Raw genomic sequence first — 20,148 nt, 5'->3', positions numbered from 1 at the left:
TTTATATATATATATATGTGTATATATATACAAATATACATATATAAATTCTACATCTCCTTGCATCTTGTTTCTTTGCTTAATGCGTCACTTTATAGTTCTTTAGTTTCCTCTTTTGTGCGCCTGTATTCCTCTGCTTCCTCTTTTTGTTTTGGTTTTCTATCTTTTCCTTCATGAGCCACTTTTGCGTGGATGTGTCTTCCTTTCTTTGCATTTATTTTATCTTTTTTTGCTGCTTCATTGTACTTTACATGTTCATTCTTCACATGGAGATCCTGTTGAGGCAGATTCCAAACACATCTGCTGGAGCTGAGTCTGATTCCCATCATTTGTGTTTTCATGTCTGTCTTTGCTTTTCTGCTCTGGTTTTGTTGAAATTTTAGCACACTGTCATGAAACTATTTCTTTTTTTCTTTAATCTCTCTTGTGTTTGTTGTCTTCTCCCCCAGGATGTGGACACCATCTATCTCACTCAGGACACTAAAGAGCTCAACTTACAAGACTTTGCTCACCTGGAGAATAGGTAGGCACACTCCAAAACCCCTGGAATTTGTCATGTATTGCATGACTTTGTCTTTTTTTTTTTTTTTTTTTAACCAATGTGAGTCTTAAACTTTTTACACACTCCACGAGAAGCAAGAACTTTATTCTTACTCTCATAAGAACAGAAAAACGTTCTTTTTCCTCTTGTCAACTAATACTCCATGAGAAACTGCAACGTGACGGGGATCACTACAAGAGGGATGTGAAGGTTTTTTTTTGTGCAATTTACCCAATCATTTAATATTTAACTAAAAACCCTGTCTGTGGCAGGGCTGGTTTTGCACACAATTGAGTCTGTGTGTTTAAATACCACATTTTGTACCTTGAGCAGCTCTTTTATTAAAACTATCTGTTCCTCCGGCATTGGAAAATATGTGGAAGTGGCAACTGGCCGCTTCATGCATTTCCATGTTAACCATGCCCTCTTCAAATGTCTGACCAATCACATGATACTTCTTGGAGCCTCTCGAGAAGAAAGGTTCTGCTGAGCTGATGCATCAAGAAGAAGCCAAAAGCAAAGAACAAAATGGCGTCATTTTGAACAAGAAAAGTTCTCGCTTTAACATCTTCTCCAAAACAGCTTGAGCTGTTCATTTTTCTGTATCAGTTTAACAATATAGATATATTAATGCAAATTAGTATGAATAAAGTATTTTTCATTTCATTTCATATCTGTTACCCTGTTGAATAAAGTGGCTGTATTTGTCATTTGTAGGGATCTTGTGGCAATTGTTGCAGTTCTGGAATACAACCAGTGGTTCACCAAACTATCAACAAAAGACTACAAACTGGTAAAATCCTGAGTTCAGTTTCACCCAGTATCCTTTCACCTGGCTTCGTTTTAATGGTGCTGCGCTCTGTGGCGCAATTTACATCCAACACAAGGGAATTAACTACATAATACTGTAAATGTTCTGGCAGGCATACTGCAGTGGAGAGCTTAAACTACCAGTAAAATAAATATAAATAAGTACACACAACAATAATTTTACCTAAGAGGAAATTATTGCACGACAGAGTAAGCTGGAAAAGTCAAGATTTGAGGCATTAAGAAGACGTGTTTCTGATATCTTTCTCCCTTTTAGTCTGCAGATGTGTGTGACCAGATTTGCAGGGTTGTGGCTCGATCCAGTCGGCTCGAAGAGCTGGTGCTTGATAATGCCGGCCTTAAAAGGTCAGAGTGAAAAAAAAAATAAGTGAAGTTTTTATGTTTTCAGCAAGTTGCTGTCAATGTAAATCTACATGTTGCCTTAAATCAAAGATGAGGGTTTATTTAGTTTGCCTACAGCACAAAAGTTCAACTTGTTCTCTGATCCTGAGCTTTTGTTTTTGCCTCTTCAGTGATTTTGCGCAGAAACTGGCCAGTGCTCTCTCACACAACCCTTCCTCTACACTTCACACACTCAACCTGAGCAACAACTCTTTGGAAGATAAAGGTTAGAATAACACACACAGTTTTTTCCTTCCCACTGTCACCGAGTGCATGCTCAGGATGGGGGATTGGATCGAAGTCATGACTCGATGCAATCAGTTGGTTTCTATTATAGGATATGTATGAATTGGCTCGAAATGACGTGTATGTTGATTCGTGTATGTAAAGTGCCCTGTGACAACACTGTTGTGAAGTGGCGCTATACAAATAAAGTTGAATTGAATTGAATACAGTGTTTGGCCCACACACACAGGTTGTCAATGCGTCCGATCTGTGTGCTCTTCCTTATATGACACTAAGAGTAATATGTGGTCTTTTTGCTTATTCTTCACATTTACTTTTAAGCTGGGCATCAACTTAACTCTCAAGATGTTCTTGCAGTTTGTCAACACACTTTAATCATTTTTTAAAAATTTCCTTAAAGGTAGAGTATGTAAGATTTTCAATATTTTCAAAATAAATTAACTAAAAAAAATAGCTACAATCATATTTTGGTAGTTTTTTAAACATGTAGGTTCCAGTCTGTCCATTTTTGATGCATTATTAAATTACAAGTTTAATTAATGACAAAGACCCTTCTTGAATGTTTTCTGACCAGTAAAAAAAAAAAGGGGGGGGGGGGGGGGGGGGGGTGAGTTTTGCTCATTACTGCCAACCTGTGGTCGTTTGTGGAGGTAGCAGTTTTGTGGTTTTACTCACGACCTGGTGTTTGCCACCTAGTGGTGGAAAGAATAGCCTTGAAATCTTACATACTTTGCCTTTAAAATGAAGAATTTCTTGTAACTGATATGTTTCCCTTTATGGAGCTCCATAAATGAATCTGCTGAAACTGTTTGGCTTTCAGGTGCTTTTGCGCTGAGCGCTCAACTCACCAAATTGCCCATGGGATTAAAGCACTTGAACCTCTCCAGGACATCCATGTCTCCCAAAGGTGAGCACACAGGAAAAAGGTAACAAAACATAACAAAATCCAAAATGGTTTTTCAAACAAGCATATTTGTCATTTCTTGCAGGTGTGAACAGCCTCAGTCAGGCTCTCTGTGCCAATCCTGTTGTTGCCAACACCCTCACACACCTTGACCTGTCTGGAAACTCCCTCAGAGGGGATGACCTGCTGGTATGTAGCTCCGTCCTATACAAAACATCCTATGTAGCATTTAGATTAAAACATAAAACAAAACAAAATTGTCATCATGAACTTTACTAAAGCTTTGCAGAAGACAATGGAATAAAGGCCCATTTATGTTCTATATTAAATAGCCATACGGAGCCTTCTGTGAGTCTATATGTGCGTAGTTTGGCCTGTTTTTAGAGAACATGGAGATGCGTACCCCAATGCAGCAAATGAAGCTGTACCACCAGAAACCATAGAAGCAATGTTGTGCAGTAAAGCTGATGTGCAAACAGTGAAAGGAACAAAGAAGAAAATGCCTCCTTGTATTTAAAGACCCCTGCAGTCTACTGCGCTGCCTGTTTTTATGTCACTTTCTGAAAGTACATCATCATGATCTTCATGTTTGCTTTTGTCTACACCTGACATAACTCAGAGGTGAGCTTTAAACTCTCCGCTGCCCTCTGGTGGATACATTGCCTAATAACTGCACCTATGTAAAGTATAGGAAGTGTGTAGGATCAGCCACATACAGTTGTGTTCATATTTATTCATACCCTTTTATTTAAGAAGGAAAGAAACAGCTGCCTGTAAAATAAGCTGAAATTGACTAAAGTAATGATAAATAAAAATTTTATGAAAATCATTACATTATTTTCTAATTCTGGTTCAAGAGAAATATTTTTTTAAAAAAGCAAACAAATAAAATAATTTATTACATTTTACGTCACTCATAAACTAATATTTTGTTGAACAATCCTTTAATGTTTCCGCTCCAGTCAGGTGTTTTCTGTTCCTCTCAGTCAGACTTCTGCACCTGTTGACAGGTATTTTGTCCCACTATTCAAGAGAAAAGTGCTCTAATTTATCCAGGGTCAAATTTGTTTGTTTGTTTTTTTCTTTCTTTCTTCAACTCAATTAAATGAATGAAACAGTGTCTTAAATTACTAAATTATAGTTTTGCAAATTTTTAATTATTGTTCCTTTTTTAAGTCTCCAGTTGTTTGAGTGACTGTTGTAAATTCAGCCTTTTCTTAAATGAAAGGGGATGAAGACAAAAGAGCACAACTGTAGCGAGAAATGAGCCTTAAATAAGCAGTTTTCAAGCTGCCATCTTAGTAATCAATATATTCCTGAGCTGTTTGGGGATTTTATCAGTGATATTGTTTCTTGCCTTTTTTTCTTTACAGAATCTGCACAGCTTCTTGAGTCATGCCAACTGCCTGGAAACTCTGGATCTGTCCAACAGTGATTGTTCACTGGAGCTGGTATGAACAAAAAATAACAATACAAAAATATACTTGCTGTTTTATGTCTGCACTTTGGTCTACCTGCTTCATTGGAATTATTATTTTGATGTTTTTAAGGTGTGTGCATCTCTGCTGAGAGGATCTTTAAAGCATCTTTCTGTCCTCAACATGTCAAAGACGGTCTTTTCTCACAGGTCAGTTGTTTAAACTCCGACACGTTCATCTAATTTGTCATGGTCTGGAGTATTTCTGCTTTCCATTTTAATATCAACACTTCTCTCACTCACACAGGAAGTGTAAAGAAATCCCCCCATCCTTTAAGCAGTTTTTCAGCTGTGCTCAGACTCTGTCTTCTGTCAGTCTGTCAGGAACCAAGCTCCCTCTGGAGGCCTTGAAGTAAGAAAAAGCAAACAACACTTACAAACCTACAAGGGCAATTGTGTTTTAAAAAAATTACTTAGAATATTACCTCCTCCATATTGACATTATACAGCAAATAAACAATGTTCACACGAAGAAATAACAAGCTTTCCAAGTTAACTATTATAAGAAAGTGTGATTTGCCGTCTGCAGGGCATTGTTGTTGGGCCTCGGCTGCAACCCGAACCTGAGTGATGTATCTCTAGATCTCAGCTGCTGTGAGGTAAAAACCTCCCAAATCTGAACACACTTCAACAAGCAGTTTAAACATGAATTGCACTCATTCATGCAAAGGAATAAATAATATAAAGGTGTATGATTGGGAGGATGTAAATGTCTTATCTCTCAGCTGCGTTCAGGAGGATCCCAGATTCTGGAAGGCTGCATCGCTGAGATCCCCAACATTTCTAGCCTGGACATTTCAGACAACAGTGAGGATGTTTTACCTTCTATCGTTGTTTATTTTAGCTGGTGATACATTAACTTTAATGGTGATCAATAATCAGTTATCTCTCACTTGCTGTGCACTCAGGTTTTGACATGGACCTGACAACCCTCCTCGTCTGGCTGGCTAAGAACCGCTCCATCAGACATCTTTCACTGGGCAAAAACTTCAACAATATAAAATCCAAGTTTGTGAACAACAGAAAACCAATATTGTTTTAAGATAATCCAGATAATCAAATTCCACCATCCAGTTGATCTCTTAATAAAACTGAACCACTTCCCACAGGAATGTGGCTCAGGTCCTGAACAACTTAGTCTATATGATTCAAGAAGAGGATTCAGTGAGTGAAGCATTTTCAGAATCTATTAAATATTCTGTCAAATTTCTTATTTTCATCTCATCTGAGCAGCTTTCATCTTTCATTCTATCATAATATCTATTAAATGATTCAGACAGCAGTCAAGATAATATAATCAGACAACAACTCGTCTGTGAAATGTCTCCCTCTTTACAGCCGCTGACCTCGCTGTCCCTGGCTGACTCCAAGCTGAAGGCTGACCTCTCTATCGTCCTTAACGCTCTGGGCAGCAACGCCTCTTTGACCAAACTGGACATCAGTGGAAACTCCATGGGAGACATGGGGGCAAAGATGCTGGCCAAAGCCCTGCAGATTAACTCCAAACTCAGGTGAGAAAGGAAGCAGTACTGTGAGTTCAACAGATTTAATCATGAGGGGGAAGTTGAAGGCTCAATAAAGTGTCCAGTGCTGCTGAGACAAGACAAACAAAAGGATTCAACTTTAGTGATTCCTCATCTTAAAAAAACAGCTCAATAACTTGTGTTTTGAAAGAAAAAAGGACTTTTTAACTTATTACATTTGTTGTCATTTTGGCTGTGTGAGAGCGAGTGGCACGCATCTTTTTATTCTACATTTGTTCTGTACTTTGACATATTTTAATATATTGAATATGTCAAATAAAGGTTCTTATATTAAAAGCTTCTATCTCTCTTGAAGTTTAAAATGATTCATTTATTAATGTTAGCATACAAATTGGAGAAAAGACTTTTACTAGTTTCCACCAGATTAAACTGTAATCCCACAAATGAAGGAAATTACTCCATTTTTGCCAGTTCTATCATGAAATTGTGCACTGGTTGATTTTCTTTTAAGTAAAAGAATTTTACATTACATTTGCAAAACATTTTAATCAACACAAATTATGTCTCATACACACACACACACGCAAACAAATGGTTGTTGTACAACTTCATAACAAAACAAATACAAGAAATGGCTTATTCTGGCTTCAGCGGGGGCAGATCCAGTAAAAATGTTCTTCCAAATGAAATGCTGACTTTAAAGATACAGAGTCTTAAACTGTAATGACTATGAGGTTAAAATGAACAGTTTTAATCGAAGTCGATGCAGCATTTTTGGCCATGAAGTTCATCAACTTTGAAAACACAACAAAAAAAATTCTGTTGCAATCAAATGAATTTTACTGCTAACCTTTGACATGTTCAAGATTTTAATCACAAAAAAGTGACATCCCACAAATATTTGTGTGGAAAATAAATTTTTAAATAAAAATTTACAAGTCATTTAGATATTTAATCTTACATTGAAAGGGTTGAAATCTGAAAATGATGAGATGTTTGTTCATTTTGAGCAGGTGTGAAGTTATATGTGTGATTTATAGGGAAGTTTCGAAGTGTGATGGTTTTATAGCAGTTTTTTGTGTGTATAAATCTTTCCACAAGTTTTGTTCTTTTCTTGTTTTATTGTGCCAGTTATGTTGGTTTGTGTATGTTTACAGGACATTGGTGTGGGATCGAAACAACATCAGCCCTCAAGGTTTACAGGATGTAGCCGCTGCCTTGGAGAAGTAAGTTTAAAGCCGAAGTAACATATTTTAGGGCTCCAACAGTGCTATGTGCTGTAAGCCTATGAACTTTCTCCATCAGGAACTACACCATTCGTTTCATGCCCGTTCCCATCATGGATGCTGCTCAGGCTCTGAAGGCAAATCCAGAGAAGACTGAGGATGCATTACTGAAGGTCATTTGCTTTTATATTTGGTTGTTTCATAAAGCGCATCCCCTGTATTGCATTTATATGTAAATGCAACACAGTTATACACTATTCACAAAAAGTTAGGGATATTCAGCTTTTGGGTGAAATTTCACAACAAGCCTAAAATGCATTCAAACCTGTACAGGTGAACTTAATGTGATCTTCTCTAAGCTTTTAAATGCACATGTCCAACTGTTAAATGTTTCAATAAATTTTGCACAAGTTGCTGTTCTCTAACAAGGAGCTTAACGGCAAAAATCACGGCAGGTGTGTGATCCTTGAATTGACCAATAAATGTCCTGGTTCAATTAGAGCTGGTGTTTAAACAGTTGTCCTCATCATGCTGTTCACATTTTGACATCATGAGACCAAGACGACACCTAACAATGGAACAACAGTCCCTTGCCATTGCGATGCTTCAAACAGGACGTTCTCAGACAGAAGTGGCCACTGAGCTTGGAGTGTCACAGAGTGTCATCAGCAGGTTGCAACAGAGATATGGAGAGACTGGAAGAGTCACAGAAAGGCCTAGAAGTGGACGTCCTTTGGCCACATCCCGTGCTGATGACCGCTACATTGTGAACACTGCCCTGAGAAACCGGATGATGAATGCCACTCAACTCCAGGCACGTTTAAGAGAGGTGAGAGGCACCCAAGTGTCACGTCAGACCATTGGAAACCGTTTCCATCAGCGTGGTCTGCGTGCTAGACGACCTGCACGGGTACCTGACCACACCACCAGGCACAGGCATCATCGTCTTGCATGGGCCAGGGAGCATTTACGCTGGATGAGGAACCAGTGGGCCTCAGTGCTGTTCTCTGATGAAAGTCGATTCACACTGAGCAGAAATGATGGCCGGCAACGATGTTGGAGACGTCAGGGAGAGCGCTATGCATCAGCCACTGTTGTCACCAGGCCAGCTTTTGGTGGTGGCGGTGTTACAGTGTGGGCAGGGGTGTCCACTTGGTACAGAACTGCCCTACACTTTGTGAATGGTACAGTGACAAGCCCATACTACCTGAATAACATCATTAATCCAGTGATTGTGCCCCTACATGAACAGCACAGGCCTAATTTCATCTTCATGGACGACAATGCTCCTGCTCATCGAGGCCGCATCATCAGGGAACGGCTGTTGGAGACTGGTGTACCTCAAATGGAATGGCCTGCACTCTCTCCAGACCTGAATCCCATTGAAAACCTGTGGGATCAGCTGAGCCGTCGTGTAGAGGCTCGAAACCCTGCACCCCAGAACCTCAATGACCTGAGGGCTGCCCTTCAAGAAGAGTGGGATGCCATGCCTCAGCATGCAATAAGTTGCCTTGTGAACAGCATGAGACGTCGTTGTCAAGCTGTAATTGATGCTCAAGGGCACATGACGAGATATTGAGACGTTCAAATTTTTTGTTGTGGTGTAACTACCATTGTTGTTACCTTTTGTGTTGAATGAATTTTTTGAGATGAGGAAATCAGTAGTGCATCCTTCTACTTAAATGTCTTACTTTTATGATATTATATCACTGTAGCATGAACATATTGCATTTTCCATAAATTTCACCTGAAAGCCAAATATCCCTAACTTTTTGTGAGTAGTCTATGTTATATGATGTTATATGTTGTTATATGATGTTATATGTTATATGATGTTATCTGTTGTTATATGATGTTATATGTTATGTGATGTTATATGTTGTTATATGATGTTATGTGATGTTATATATTGTTATATGTTATCTGTTATGTGATTTTATATGTTATATGATGTTATCTGTTATTATGTGATTTTATGTTATATGATGTTATATGATTTTATATGTTATATGTTGTTTTATGATTTTATATGTTATATGATGCTATATGTTGTTATATGATGTTATGTGATGTTATATATTGTTATATGTTGTTATATGTTATCTGTTATGTGATTTTATGTTATATGATGTTATCTGTTATTATGTGATTTTATGTTATATGATGTTATATGATTTTATATGTTATATGTTGTTTTATGATTTTATATGTTATATGATGTTATATGTTGTTATATGTTGTTATATGATGTTATATGATGTTATCTGTTATATGATGTTATATGTTGTTATATGATTTTGTATGTTGTATGTTATATGATGTTATCTGTTATATGATGTTAATTTTTGTCATATTATGTGAAGTTATATGTTGTTACGTTAAGTTATATTTTGTTATTTGATGTTATATGATGTTATATGTCATATGATATTATATGTTGTTATATGTATTACATCTTGCAGATGGAGCAGTACCTGTTGAGGAACCATGAGACCCGTAAATACCTGCAGGAGCAGGCGTACAGGCTGCAGCAGGGCATAGTGACCACTACCACACAGCAGGCAGGCACTGCACCATGCAAATACACTCAATCAGCATTTCTTTGATTTAATTATTCAATTCATCCTTCACTGCTTTTAATGGCTGTTGTACAGCTTTATAACATTTTGTAACTTCTTACTAATGCAGATGATGGACATGATGTGTGTGAGGGTGCAGGATCACCTGAACTCCCTGAAGTTCTCAGAGACCAACTCTGTTCAGGAGGACATGAAGGTGGCAGAGAACCTCATGAAGGATGCTAGAAACTCTAAAAGGGTAAGAAGTGATGGGTCATTAGCAAGTAAAGAACTGAGCTCATGCATTTCCAATCTAAATATTATTAAATGTTTTTCTTTTTAGTTCACAGTGAGGAATTCCAGCTGCTCTTTCCATTTTAACCTCCACGTCTTTTTCCTACTAACATGTTTCTGTATTTCCCTTGTTTTCCAGCTGCTCCCCAACCTGTACCACCTGAGGCCCAGAGGTGAGTGCGTTGGAGCAATTCAGGAAAAACTAGAGTCGATGGCCGGAGAAGTGGCAAGAGTGATGGACGAACAGCTGCAGGTAGTGAACTCATCAAAGAGAAACATGCAATCTGGTGTCATCTAAGCTATATGAAGGTTTAAACTACACCAACTCGTGCACCCTAGACAATGCTGGTGTCCATGGTGGATGCTGCTGAGGGTCTTTGCCCTCATGTGATGAAGAGGAGCAGCCTTCGTCAGGAGCTGATGAAGACTAGTGCAGGGAGGATGACTGTCCCTCGCAGCTTCGTCACCACAACTCTGCTGGAGCAATCTGGGGTTGACATCATCAATAAGATCAGGTCTGAACTCCTGCATGTGTTAGCATAGTTAGCTTAGTTAAGGCGTAATCAGTAGCTCTGCGATGTGTGAAACTGCCTGGAATGCGTTTACAAGGACTGCGATGTGAATGTCGCAGACATTTAGGCTCACACATGCTGCTCCTCTGGAACATATCTGGATAATTTCAGGGTATGTGTGAAAAATTGTTTTAGATAACCATGTCACTGGATGTTTTTAGAGAAAGTTAAATAGGTCCCATGGTCTTTTTCAAATGACGGAGGCAGGAGAAAGAGGGGATGTTGTTCATAGCTTTAATTTCCCCAGAAAATTGATTGAACTGTTTGTATTAAAAATGTCCTCATCTTTTTTTTCATACATGAGCAGAGCTTCAACAGGTTAGCTTAGCAGTTTAAGTTACTATAAAACTGTAAATCACCTGAAGTTTCCTCAGTATGCCTCAAATCCACTCCCCATGGTTACTGTGCTGTGGGTTTTTATATCTGTTTAACAGCCAACCAGTCCATGACTGGTATTTTAGTCCATGACTGGTAATTTAGTGCAGCTAATGTGTAATTTTTTTTTATCAGTAGCGTTTTCGTGCTTTAATAATCGTTCTGATTTTTTGTAATTTTACCTAAATAAATTCACCATTTCTAACAAATAATTAAAAAAAAAAAAAACATATTACTTTTGTTTAGTTGTTTTTTTATGCATGTGTAGTTTTTTTAATGCTTTAACAAAGATTGTTGATTTTTTTTTTTTTTTTAATAGATTTAATTATAGGAGCATAAAAGAGAACTTTATTGTGAATAAATAACTTTCTCATTGCATATTGACATAATAAGTATAGCAACAAAGCATGCAAGAATATACAGTGCAAGAACAAACAACAAATTAGATGAAGAAGACAATGATAACATTTAAGTTGATGATGATTCATTTTTTTAACCACTTAGTCCAATTAAGGGTCGCGGGAAACTGGAATCTATCCCAGCAATCACTGGGCAAGAGGCAGGGTACATCTTGAACTGGTCACCAGTCCATCACAGAGGGACAAGCAACCATTCATTTTTGCTCCAAAGTACCCAAAATACCTAACATGCGTCACTTTGCATGGTGGGAATACCTGGAGAAAACCCACACATACACAGAAAGGCCCCCCATTAGCACCTCCCCCCCAGAATAGGCTCGAACCAGCAACCTTCTTGCTGTGAGGCTGCAGTGGTAACCACTACGCCTCTTTCATATTTATATGTTATAACTCTCTGCAAAGCATTATTTTCAACAACAGCTTTTAGACCAACCCAGGATTTCATGGGAGAAGATTCCTTCTACTAAACATCTGTAATAGCAGCTGTTGAGGCTAGTTTAGTGATGCTGTTGTGCTTTTTTCACAAGGAAGTGGTTCAGTCAAGTGGCATGTCTTCTTTTGACGTGTAGAGGAGTGCTTGCTGTCTTTCTCCTAATGTCTCCACTTAGTTATTTAGTTTTGGAAAATAATGTGAAGGGCCAGGCTGTTTTAAGGCAGAATGTAGTCAGTTTTTGGACTTTATCCCTTTACGTAGACATATGATGTCTTTATGTGATATGTTGCCACTATACAGTATATCATGTTGGTTAAGGTGGTGGCTTTTCAAGAACAAACTAATTATTTTTACATCGATTATTGATTCAGGGCTCAGATCCTAGATTTAGTTCTGTTCCGGTCACGTCCTACACTTGGAGCTTCTGTCGCGTAGCGTCTTGTTCAGACATAGATTCTGTTTAATTTTTCCTTTTTTGTTATTTTGCATGAAACAGTGAGGTGAAACTCGGCGTGGCATCCTTTCTGTCTGACCGCATCGTGGATGAGATCCTGGAGGCTCTGTCCAGATCACAACACACTCTGGTTAGTGTCCTCTGTTTGTGTTTTCTGGCCTTATTGTCTATTTTTCTATCTTGTCGTCCCTCTCTGCTCGCTCTGTCTTCAGGCCGACCATCTGATCAGAAAGGACCAACCTCTGGAGCATCAGCAGCCTGAGATGGAGACAGAGGTACTGGATGAGGTGGTTCTTCAGCCGAAAGACTATCACCATGATCAAAATCCGACCCGGGACCAGAAACACGGGCTGGAGGACATAGACTCCTGCATGGTCGGGACTGAGTCACTGATCGTTTGCTGTACAACATTTATTGATTTAAAAGTCTGTAGCAGTCAGTGATACAAAGATCTGCTTTGCTCATTAGATGACTCCTAAATCGAAGAGGAAGAGTATTTTGGTCAGGATGCTTCGTCCGATCTCTGTGGCATTTGGTGAGTAACAAGAAAAACCCTCATTTTTCATTTCCCCAATTTGTAAGCAAATAAGTCAATTATATTTCTGTAGCACACAGAAACAGACACCTCAAAAAGCAATTTAAAATGAATAAAAATATATTAAAAAAAAGAGTACTTAAGAGATAGAAACAGAGTAATATAGGAGTTTCTACCTTTTTCGAGCTGTGAAACAGATTGAGTTTGCTAATCAAGCTACTGGGGAAGGATGCATTTTACCTTAACTTGAAAGCAAATCAGAGAACATTATTAGTCTGAAAATAGTAACTACGTTGTAGTTGAGCAGAAGCTGCAAAGTTCACTCACCTATAAATTACAGCTGTGCCCACAGGAGATGTCACAGGATATGATGATATGTCATCATTTCCAAGTTAATAAAAGCTGCACCTTCGCTGAGCGTGCAGCAGCTCTATTTCCGTCTTCAGCAGCTGCATTGATCGCCTTTGACTTAAAGGCTGCATCGTATGCATTTTTTGTGTGTTTTCACATAGGTGTGTACATGAAGCACAAAATGACTTGTTAGACAGTAAAAATACATACATTAGTCGTGTTGTTGTTTAAGCTGCAGGATTTATAGTATGTAAAAAGTAGCGGCTAATCGCCCGGAAATCACGGTAGTAGTAATTTATGTCCAGACTTTAATTTACTAAATTAAGGAAATTAATCCCAGTCTGCACCAGGGGGTATCCCCCTTTTTTCTTGTTTTTGGCTTGTGCTTCTTTACTGCCTTCTGTTTGCCAAACAGAGATGGAGTTTGACCTGGACAAAGCTTTGGAAGAGGTTCCAATCCACGTTGAAGATCCCCCTCTTCCTCCTCCTCCTCAGACATCAGACAGAATGTCGGCCTACTATGGAGACCTCCCCCCTCCTCCTACTTCACCGGATGCAAAGTCTGCTGGTTTGGGAGAACTACCTCCTGTGGAGATCAAGACACTGGAGAACCACACCAAACTCCGACCAAAGCCTAGAAGGAGGATGAAACCCAGTAAATCTCCAGTAGGTTTCCAAACAGGAAAAAAATCCCTAAGTAATGTTTGCAACCAGTTTTTCTGTCTTACTATAATGCAAATAGAAGATTTTCCTTCAAGGCAGTAATCAAAACAGCTATAATTATAGAGACTTTTAATTTAATGGATTAGGTTCATAAAGTGCTTTTCAAGGCACCCAAAGTGCCCTTAAGATTAAATTAATTATTTATTCCCTCCTAATGCACACCAGCAGCCGCTCCATCATAACATTCATACACCAGCGATGACCGGTTGACTGGTGGAGCAGGATTCGCACCGCCAACCATGGGTTCATTGGACAACCTGCCTTACCTCATGAGCCTTCTGTCCCATCTTAAAATTCACTGTTTGATTTATTAATACTTGATTTGACTGATTTTAGCTTTAAAATATGTAAATAAGATTCTGTCATAAAACTATTATTATGATATTAACTTTAAATATAGAAAATGTTGGTGTTGGGATCTAAACTCGTCTGACCCATTAGAAGTTATTTATGTTTTTCTTTTTTATAAAAGTATTTTATCATAAAGAATGTTCTGTCAGTCAATACCGCAGGAAAATATCTTTTCTGATTTTGGTTTTGACACATAATTCATTAAATACCTCAAATCTTGTGGGTTTTTTTTTACTTTGTTCATGTTGCCTTTGTTTCAGCATGAGATCCCCAGCAGCTCGATGCCACATGAACCAGAACAGAGCAGCATGATGGGAAGGCTGGACGAGGGTGTGGATGATTTCTTTTCCAAAAAAGTTATTAAACTCAGCTTTAAGTAAGTATTTTTCCAAACTTTGGTTTGTTTCTGTGGCGTTAAGACACATTTCTTTACTTTCTCTTTTTTTCCCCTTTCGCCTGTTTTAATACCACTTGCGTTAAGTATTAAAACAGCATTAAAACCTCTGACAGTCAACTAGTTTTTAAAAATTTCTCTTGTTCTGTTTCAATTTTTGATCTTCTTCAGACTTCCTTCTGTTAAAAGTTCACCCACCAACACTCAGGAAGGCTCGGATAAAAAACGTGAATCCAGAAAGAGTGGCTTCTTTAACCTCATCAAATCCCGAACTTCCCGCTCAGAGAAAAGCCACGGAAGTCCTTCTGTCAGATTACCTCAACCAGCCTCTTCCTCTTCCACCACCGCTGCACCCACTTCCCCTGTCAACCCACCGTTGGAGAAGACGGCACCGACATCCCCCACGCCACCTGTAAAAAGTCCTGTCACTGTCGCCGAGCCTCAACAAGACCTCCAAAAACCACAGTCCTCGAACCACACAGATTTTGAAACGGAGACGTCTCCAGCTGCCACTAAACCTGTCGAGGACAAGGGAGAGGAAAAGAACGGGGAAAGAATGGAGCACCAGGAGAAAATGAAAAACACAGAGAGAAAGGAGAACCCCCACATGCATCGGCACATCGGGATTCCCGTGATGGGAAAAGACCTGCTGGCTGAGATGAAGGCCAGGCAAGAGAAGAAGGCCAGGCATGAGAAAATGGCTGAAAAGAAGGTGATGGATGGTGTTTAATTTCTAAAGTATTTATGATGCAGTATTTGATTCATTCTTAGAGTATTTGTAGCCATCATGAATTAATCAAATTAGTACATTTTTAATGGGCAAATTATGCACATTTTTCATCAACCCCCAGTGCCACATCACTAGTAAACCTACAATCATGGCCGGATTAAAAGTGCACAGGCCCCTGGGTCCAAAGTGTTCCAGGGGCCCCCTTCCCCACTGCAACATTGTGAAAATTGTGAATGATACACTGTGAAACAACATTTTCTAACATCTCTCAGCCAATGGTAACAATAGCAACAATTGACACTGTGGTGTAACTATCTGGCTTTTATATACATTGTGTTTTGTGTCCAAACTGCTGGCGTTTTCCCTCACATGTGTCCCATGTGGGCATGTGCCCATAATGTGCATTGGATAATCCGGCCTTGTCTACAATAAATGTAATAAGAAGTGTAGAAAAGCTGTTTAAAAGTACAAATTTTCCAAATGAGGTTCTCAGTGAGTGTTTACTCATTGATTTGTGTTGGATTGAAATCTCTCTCTGACTTTTTCTTCCAGTCTGAGTCATCACCTGGAGTGGACAAGTTGGATGCTGACAAAGGTGAGTGTGTTCAAAATGATGCCCACTCCAGACTTTCAGATGTTTACAGTGTCAAGTTTCAGGTTGGCAAATTGCTGTCATGAATTTTACTTCACTGCAGCCAAGTCGAACGTCCGTTTTTTTTGTCCAAGCAGACACAGAAGACCTCAGATCAGAGCCGGCTCCCAGGTCCAAACCACCAAGCATCAGCCTCAAACCACTCTCACCTCAGGCTGCTAAACCCTCCCTGGCATCCCGAACATCTGGGCCCATCAGTCCAATCAGTCCTAAACCAAGCAGCATATGTGTCCTGGATAAAAACAAAGATATTAAAGGTTCAGCTTCACAGAACACACATCACTAATTGTTTTTAGATTTCTGAGAAAGTAAACAGAAAGATTTGCTCAGTCATGCATCATCATTTTGATGATGACCAGCTCCTTTTTATGTGAATTTAAGAACCAATCAGTTGTTGAATCTTTATTTATTTGTGTCTCAGATGACTCTGCAGGGACACCCAAGGCGCCACTGCCGGCCGTTCGCCTGACGAGGGCGCTATCAGAGCAGGACAGCACCGGCAGCAGCCCTGTTGGATCTTTGTCCCCACTGGATGGTTTTTATCTCCATTTAATTATTAATATCTCTCTTCATTGTTTTATTTTTTTCATTCAATGAATCAAAACATATTTTAAAATCTGAACATATTTTCAAATTAAATTTGAATGAAATACAAAGCAGCAGCAGTAAAGTCTGATATTATTTCCCCCTTTTCACCCAAACATCAGTGTAGTATTTAACCAAACTGACCAAAAAGTTAATACAAGATGGAAATAAAAGTAATTCTACGGGAATTAATCAGGTACATAACACTAAACTAAACCCTTTTTTCCCCCCCCATCATTTTCTCGTGCCTTACAATTTTACAACTCATTCCTCATATCTTACAACTTTGGACGTAGCTTAGTTTTCATATCATTCATAATATCTGTTTAATAAAACTTCCTTAATTTTCGCTTTAAACAAGACTTTTTATGCTAATTCTTTCACTACTTGGTTCAAAACATTCCACAAACTGACTCCTCTCACTGACACACATCAATCCTGCAGTGTAGTATATGAAAGATGACATGAGTCAAGAAAAAAAGAGCAAAACTTAAATGCTGATTTAAAAAGAATGAAATCAGTCATGTGATGAGAACCACTGAGAGGATGTAAGTAAGCTGCTGGGTTTGTGATATTTCTGTCTGTGAGCTGAAGGAAAGCTGAGAGCCTAACAGTCAATTTAACAGGTGATCAGATGTTTAATGAAGGCTTTCAAGGCCACACTTGACGCCTCCACACACACCATGCACATGTGAAAAGAAGATCTGTGAGACTCGGAGCAGATGCATGCAATCCCAGTCTGTACTTGATCTGTCTAAATGTGTGTGTGTGTGTGTGTGTGTGTGTGTGTGTGTGTGTGTGTGTGTGTGTGTGTGTGTGTGTGTGTGTGTGTGTGTGTGTGTGATGTTGTAGTTTAATGTCCTACTTGGCTAATTAACTGTTAGAGGAAATCCTCTGGGTTTCTTCTCTGTAATCAGAAAGGCAAGTTGACTTTTTAATTACTGTGTAAAAAGATGTGTTTTTAAAATCAAAGCGACAAGAAGCAAAGAGAATTTGTTTTAAGCATTTATCACATTTTACACGGACATTTTTACAGAGTGAATTTCTGATCAGAGGTGTTGGATAACATTTCATTCAGCATTAGCCCATTAACATACATTAAATCCATAAATACAGGGCAGTGGTGATGAAGTCTTTCTTTGCAGTATTGCAGGAGGATAAAATAAATGATAAAAACGGCCATTTCTAGCAATAGCAATATAAAAGGACGTCTGATTAAAACACCTGGTAGTAAGAGCAGCTGACAGATGGATTGTCTGACTGTTCTGCTGACGGAGAGGGTCCTCTGTATGTAAACTAGATTCAAATTTCTTTCTGCAACACCATCAGAAATCAAACCATGCTGTCATTTTTAATATATAAACTCAATGAATCTTATGTGTTCCCTGATGAACATACCCTTTTCTCCAATCCATTCCACTTTATTTATATAGCACATTTTATCAAAGTAAACGGTTTCCAAAGGGGTGCACAAGTAAAGGAAAAACCATGTTACATTACTAAAACACAAACTATACTAAAATAGCAATAAATACAAATAAGCCTAAAAATCAATCACAATAAATAGGCAATAAATAATTTAATAAAATCAAATAAAATTAAATTAAAAAAGACAGATGATCACACAGCTCATGCGGTGTTAAAAGCCAGGTAATAAAAGTGAGTTTTAAGACTTAAAGGTAGAGTATGTAAGATTTTCAATATTTTCAAAATGAATTAACTTTTTTTTAACTAAAATTAGATAGTTTTTTAAACATGTAGGTTCCAGTCTGTCCATATTTGATGCGTTATTAAATTACAAGTTTAATTAATGACAAAGATCCTTCTTGAATGTTTTCTGACCAGTAAAAAAAAAAGTACTTTTTTTCCACCAGTAGGGGGTGGAAAAAAAGTACTCCATTTATTGCAGAGCGGCTCTGAGCTACAGCTCACAAGCGATTCCTGCCCTCATTGGAGCTGGCAAGGAGGAGGGGTGAGGGGTGAGTTTTGCTCATTACAGCCAATCTGTGGTCGTTTGTGGAGGTAGCAGTTTTGTGGTTTTACTCACGACCTGGTGTTTGCCACCTGGTGGCGGAAAGAATCGTCTTGAAATCTTACATACTCTGCCTTTAAAACACTCCAGGTTTGGGGCCATTTTGACATGGAGGGGAGGATGCTGGGCATTTCACAGTTTAGGTCCTGCCACAGAAAAGGCCCTGTCCCCCCGAGTTTTAAACCTCGTCTTCGGGACAATAAGCTAGCACTGGCCCTCTGACCTCAGAGCGCGGCGTGTAAATTTGAATGAGGTCAGAAATGCGATATTAGGGCCAGTCCATTCAACGCCTTAAAAACAAACAACAAAATCTAAAATCAATTTAAAAAAACAAATAGGAAGCCAGTGCAAAGACGCAAGAATAGGGGAGATGTGCTCATTTTCGGTTTGTTGTTAAAAAGGCATGCAGCGGCATTTTGGACTAACTGCAGTCGGTAAAGTGCGCTGTGATTAATTCCAGAATAGAGTGCGTTGCAGTCGTCCAGACATGAGGAAATAAAAGCATGCATGATGCGCTCGAAATCAGATAAAGACAAATAAGATTTCATTTTAGCTAAAAGGCGAAGGTGATAAAAACTCATACAACAAACAAGACCAAAAGTAATAAATTGATGACATGTTAAATTAAACTACGGTAAACATCAAGTATTAACTAGCATGAAATGTGAGCATGTGATTTATTTTAGATTTGATCTTATAAATTCTGGTCAAAATGAAATAAAGAGGATTATCATTTTAACAGCCAAGGAGAGCTACAGGAATACGATTTTTTTTGTTAATCCATCAGTTGAGATGGAGTTTATAGTTGTGAGCTTAAAATAACTTGTCTGATTTGTTTCCTATGTCCCACCTCTTCCTCCTGCAGCTGAGTTTTCATCAGAAGGCGACACCTTTGACCAGCCCATCGCAGGTAACATCGGTAGTAGACAGTGGTCGTCTCTGAAGAGGTCATCCAGTCTTCCAAGTGACCGAGAAGACCACGAACGCACTAAATCCCTTCCTGCATACGGTTAGACAATACACAGTTTTGTTTTTTTTTTTGTTTTTTTGTTTTTTTTCAGTTTTCTGTATCATATCAAATCAATTTTTATTTAAAAAGTAGCATTTCTCATACAAATGTACCACAAAGCGTATTACACTATAAAAATTGTTTTTGAAAAGTGAAAACACAAGTCTTCACACGCCTAAGTATGTAGTCTAGACACAGATTTTTAGTAAGTAAAAACACACCTGATCATGATCTTTCTCACTCACATCCACTCATACATACACAATCAGGCTGTGACGATACACTTTTGTCCCGATTCAATTTGATTCTGATTTTTTTGGGCGCCGATTCGATTTAAATTGACATTCTCACAATTCTTAAACATTGCTGATTTGTGGAGATTAAAAACATAAAAAAATGAACAAAGCCTTTTTTGCTAACCCATATTTCTTGATTTCAGATAGAGAAAAACAACACAGTAGTCAGACAACCATCCTGCTGCTATAAAGCCCAAGATGGCAAGTAAAAAGATCAATAAAAAAATAAAAATGACAAAAATCTTATAATGGATTATTTTTGTTTTTTTTTAAAGAAAAAAATCGATTGTGAAGC

The 20,148-nt window shown here is 38.4% G+C and overlaps 1 protein-coding gene across 1 annotated transcript in view; it reads left to right on the top strand.

Annotated features, from left to right (window-relative positions):
• The window catches only part of carmil1 (capping protein regulator and myosin 1 linker 1), a gene marked incomplete at its 3' end in the record, with an annotated part of 45,866 nt that overhangs the window by 23,862 nt on the left and 1,856 nt on the right, over positions 1–20,148 (top strand). Inside the window, exons 8-37 of the mRNA XM_079259295.1 lie at positions 450–523; positions 1,259–1,334; positions 1,629–1,717; positions 1,885–1,979; positions 2,820–2,906; positions 2,989–3,092; positions 4,277–4,354; positions 4,454–4,530; positions 4,628–4,732; positions 4,910–4,979; positions 5,106–5,187; positions 5,289–5,388; positions 5,490–5,544; positions 5,719–5,891; positions 7,022–7,090; positions 7,170–7,263; positions 9,553–9,651; positions 9,779–9,907; positions 10,082–10,195; positions 10,282–10,457; positions 12,238–12,325; positions 12,408–12,569; positions 12,676–12,730; positions 13,497–13,747; positions 14,416–14,531; positions 14,721–15,261; positions 15,832–15,874; positions 16,009–16,188; positions 16,353–16,466; positions 19,414–19,557. Of these exons, the coding sequence (XP_079115421.1) occupies positions 450–523; positions 1,259–1,334; positions 1,629–1,717; positions 1,885–1,979; positions 2,820–2,906; positions 2,989–3,092; positions 4,277–4,354; positions 4,454–4,530; positions 4,628–4,732; positions 4,910–4,979; positions 5,106–5,187; positions 5,289–5,388; positions 5,490–5,544; positions 5,719–5,891; positions 7,022–7,090; positions 7,170–7,263; positions 9,553–9,651; positions 9,779–9,907; positions 10,082–10,195; positions 10,282–10,457; positions 12,238–12,325; positions 12,408–12,569; positions 12,676–12,730; positions 13,497–13,747; positions 14,416–14,531; positions 14,721–15,261; positions 15,832–15,874; positions 16,009–16,188; positions 16,353–16,466; positions 19,414–19,557 (3,640 nt within the window). The remainder of the gene's footprint in view (positions 1–449; positions 524–1,258; positions 1,335–1,628; positions 1,718–1,884; positions 1,980–2,819; positions 2,907–2,988; positions 3,093–4,276; positions 4,355–4,453; positions 4,531–4,627; positions 4,733–4,909; positions 4,980–5,105; positions 5,188–5,288; positions 5,389–5,489; positions 5,545–5,718; positions 5,892–7,021; positions 7,091–7,169; positions 7,264–9,552; positions 9,652–9,778; positions 9,908–10,081; positions 10,196–10,281; positions 10,458–12,237; positions 12,326–12,407; positions 12,570–12,675; positions 12,731–13,496; positions 13,748–14,415; positions 14,532–14,720; positions 15,262–15,831; positions 15,875–16,008; positions 16,189–16,352; positions 16,467–19,413; positions 19,558–20,148) is intronic.

The sequence above is a fragment of the Telmatherina bonti genome (genome assembly GCF_933228915.1).
Source record: "Telmatherina bonti genome assembly, chromosome: 19".
NCBI lineage: Eukaryota > Metazoa > Chordata > Actinopteri > Atheriniformes > Telmatherinidae > Telmatherina > Telmatherina bonti.
This window is presented reverse-complemented; position numbering and strand designations above follow the sequence as displayed.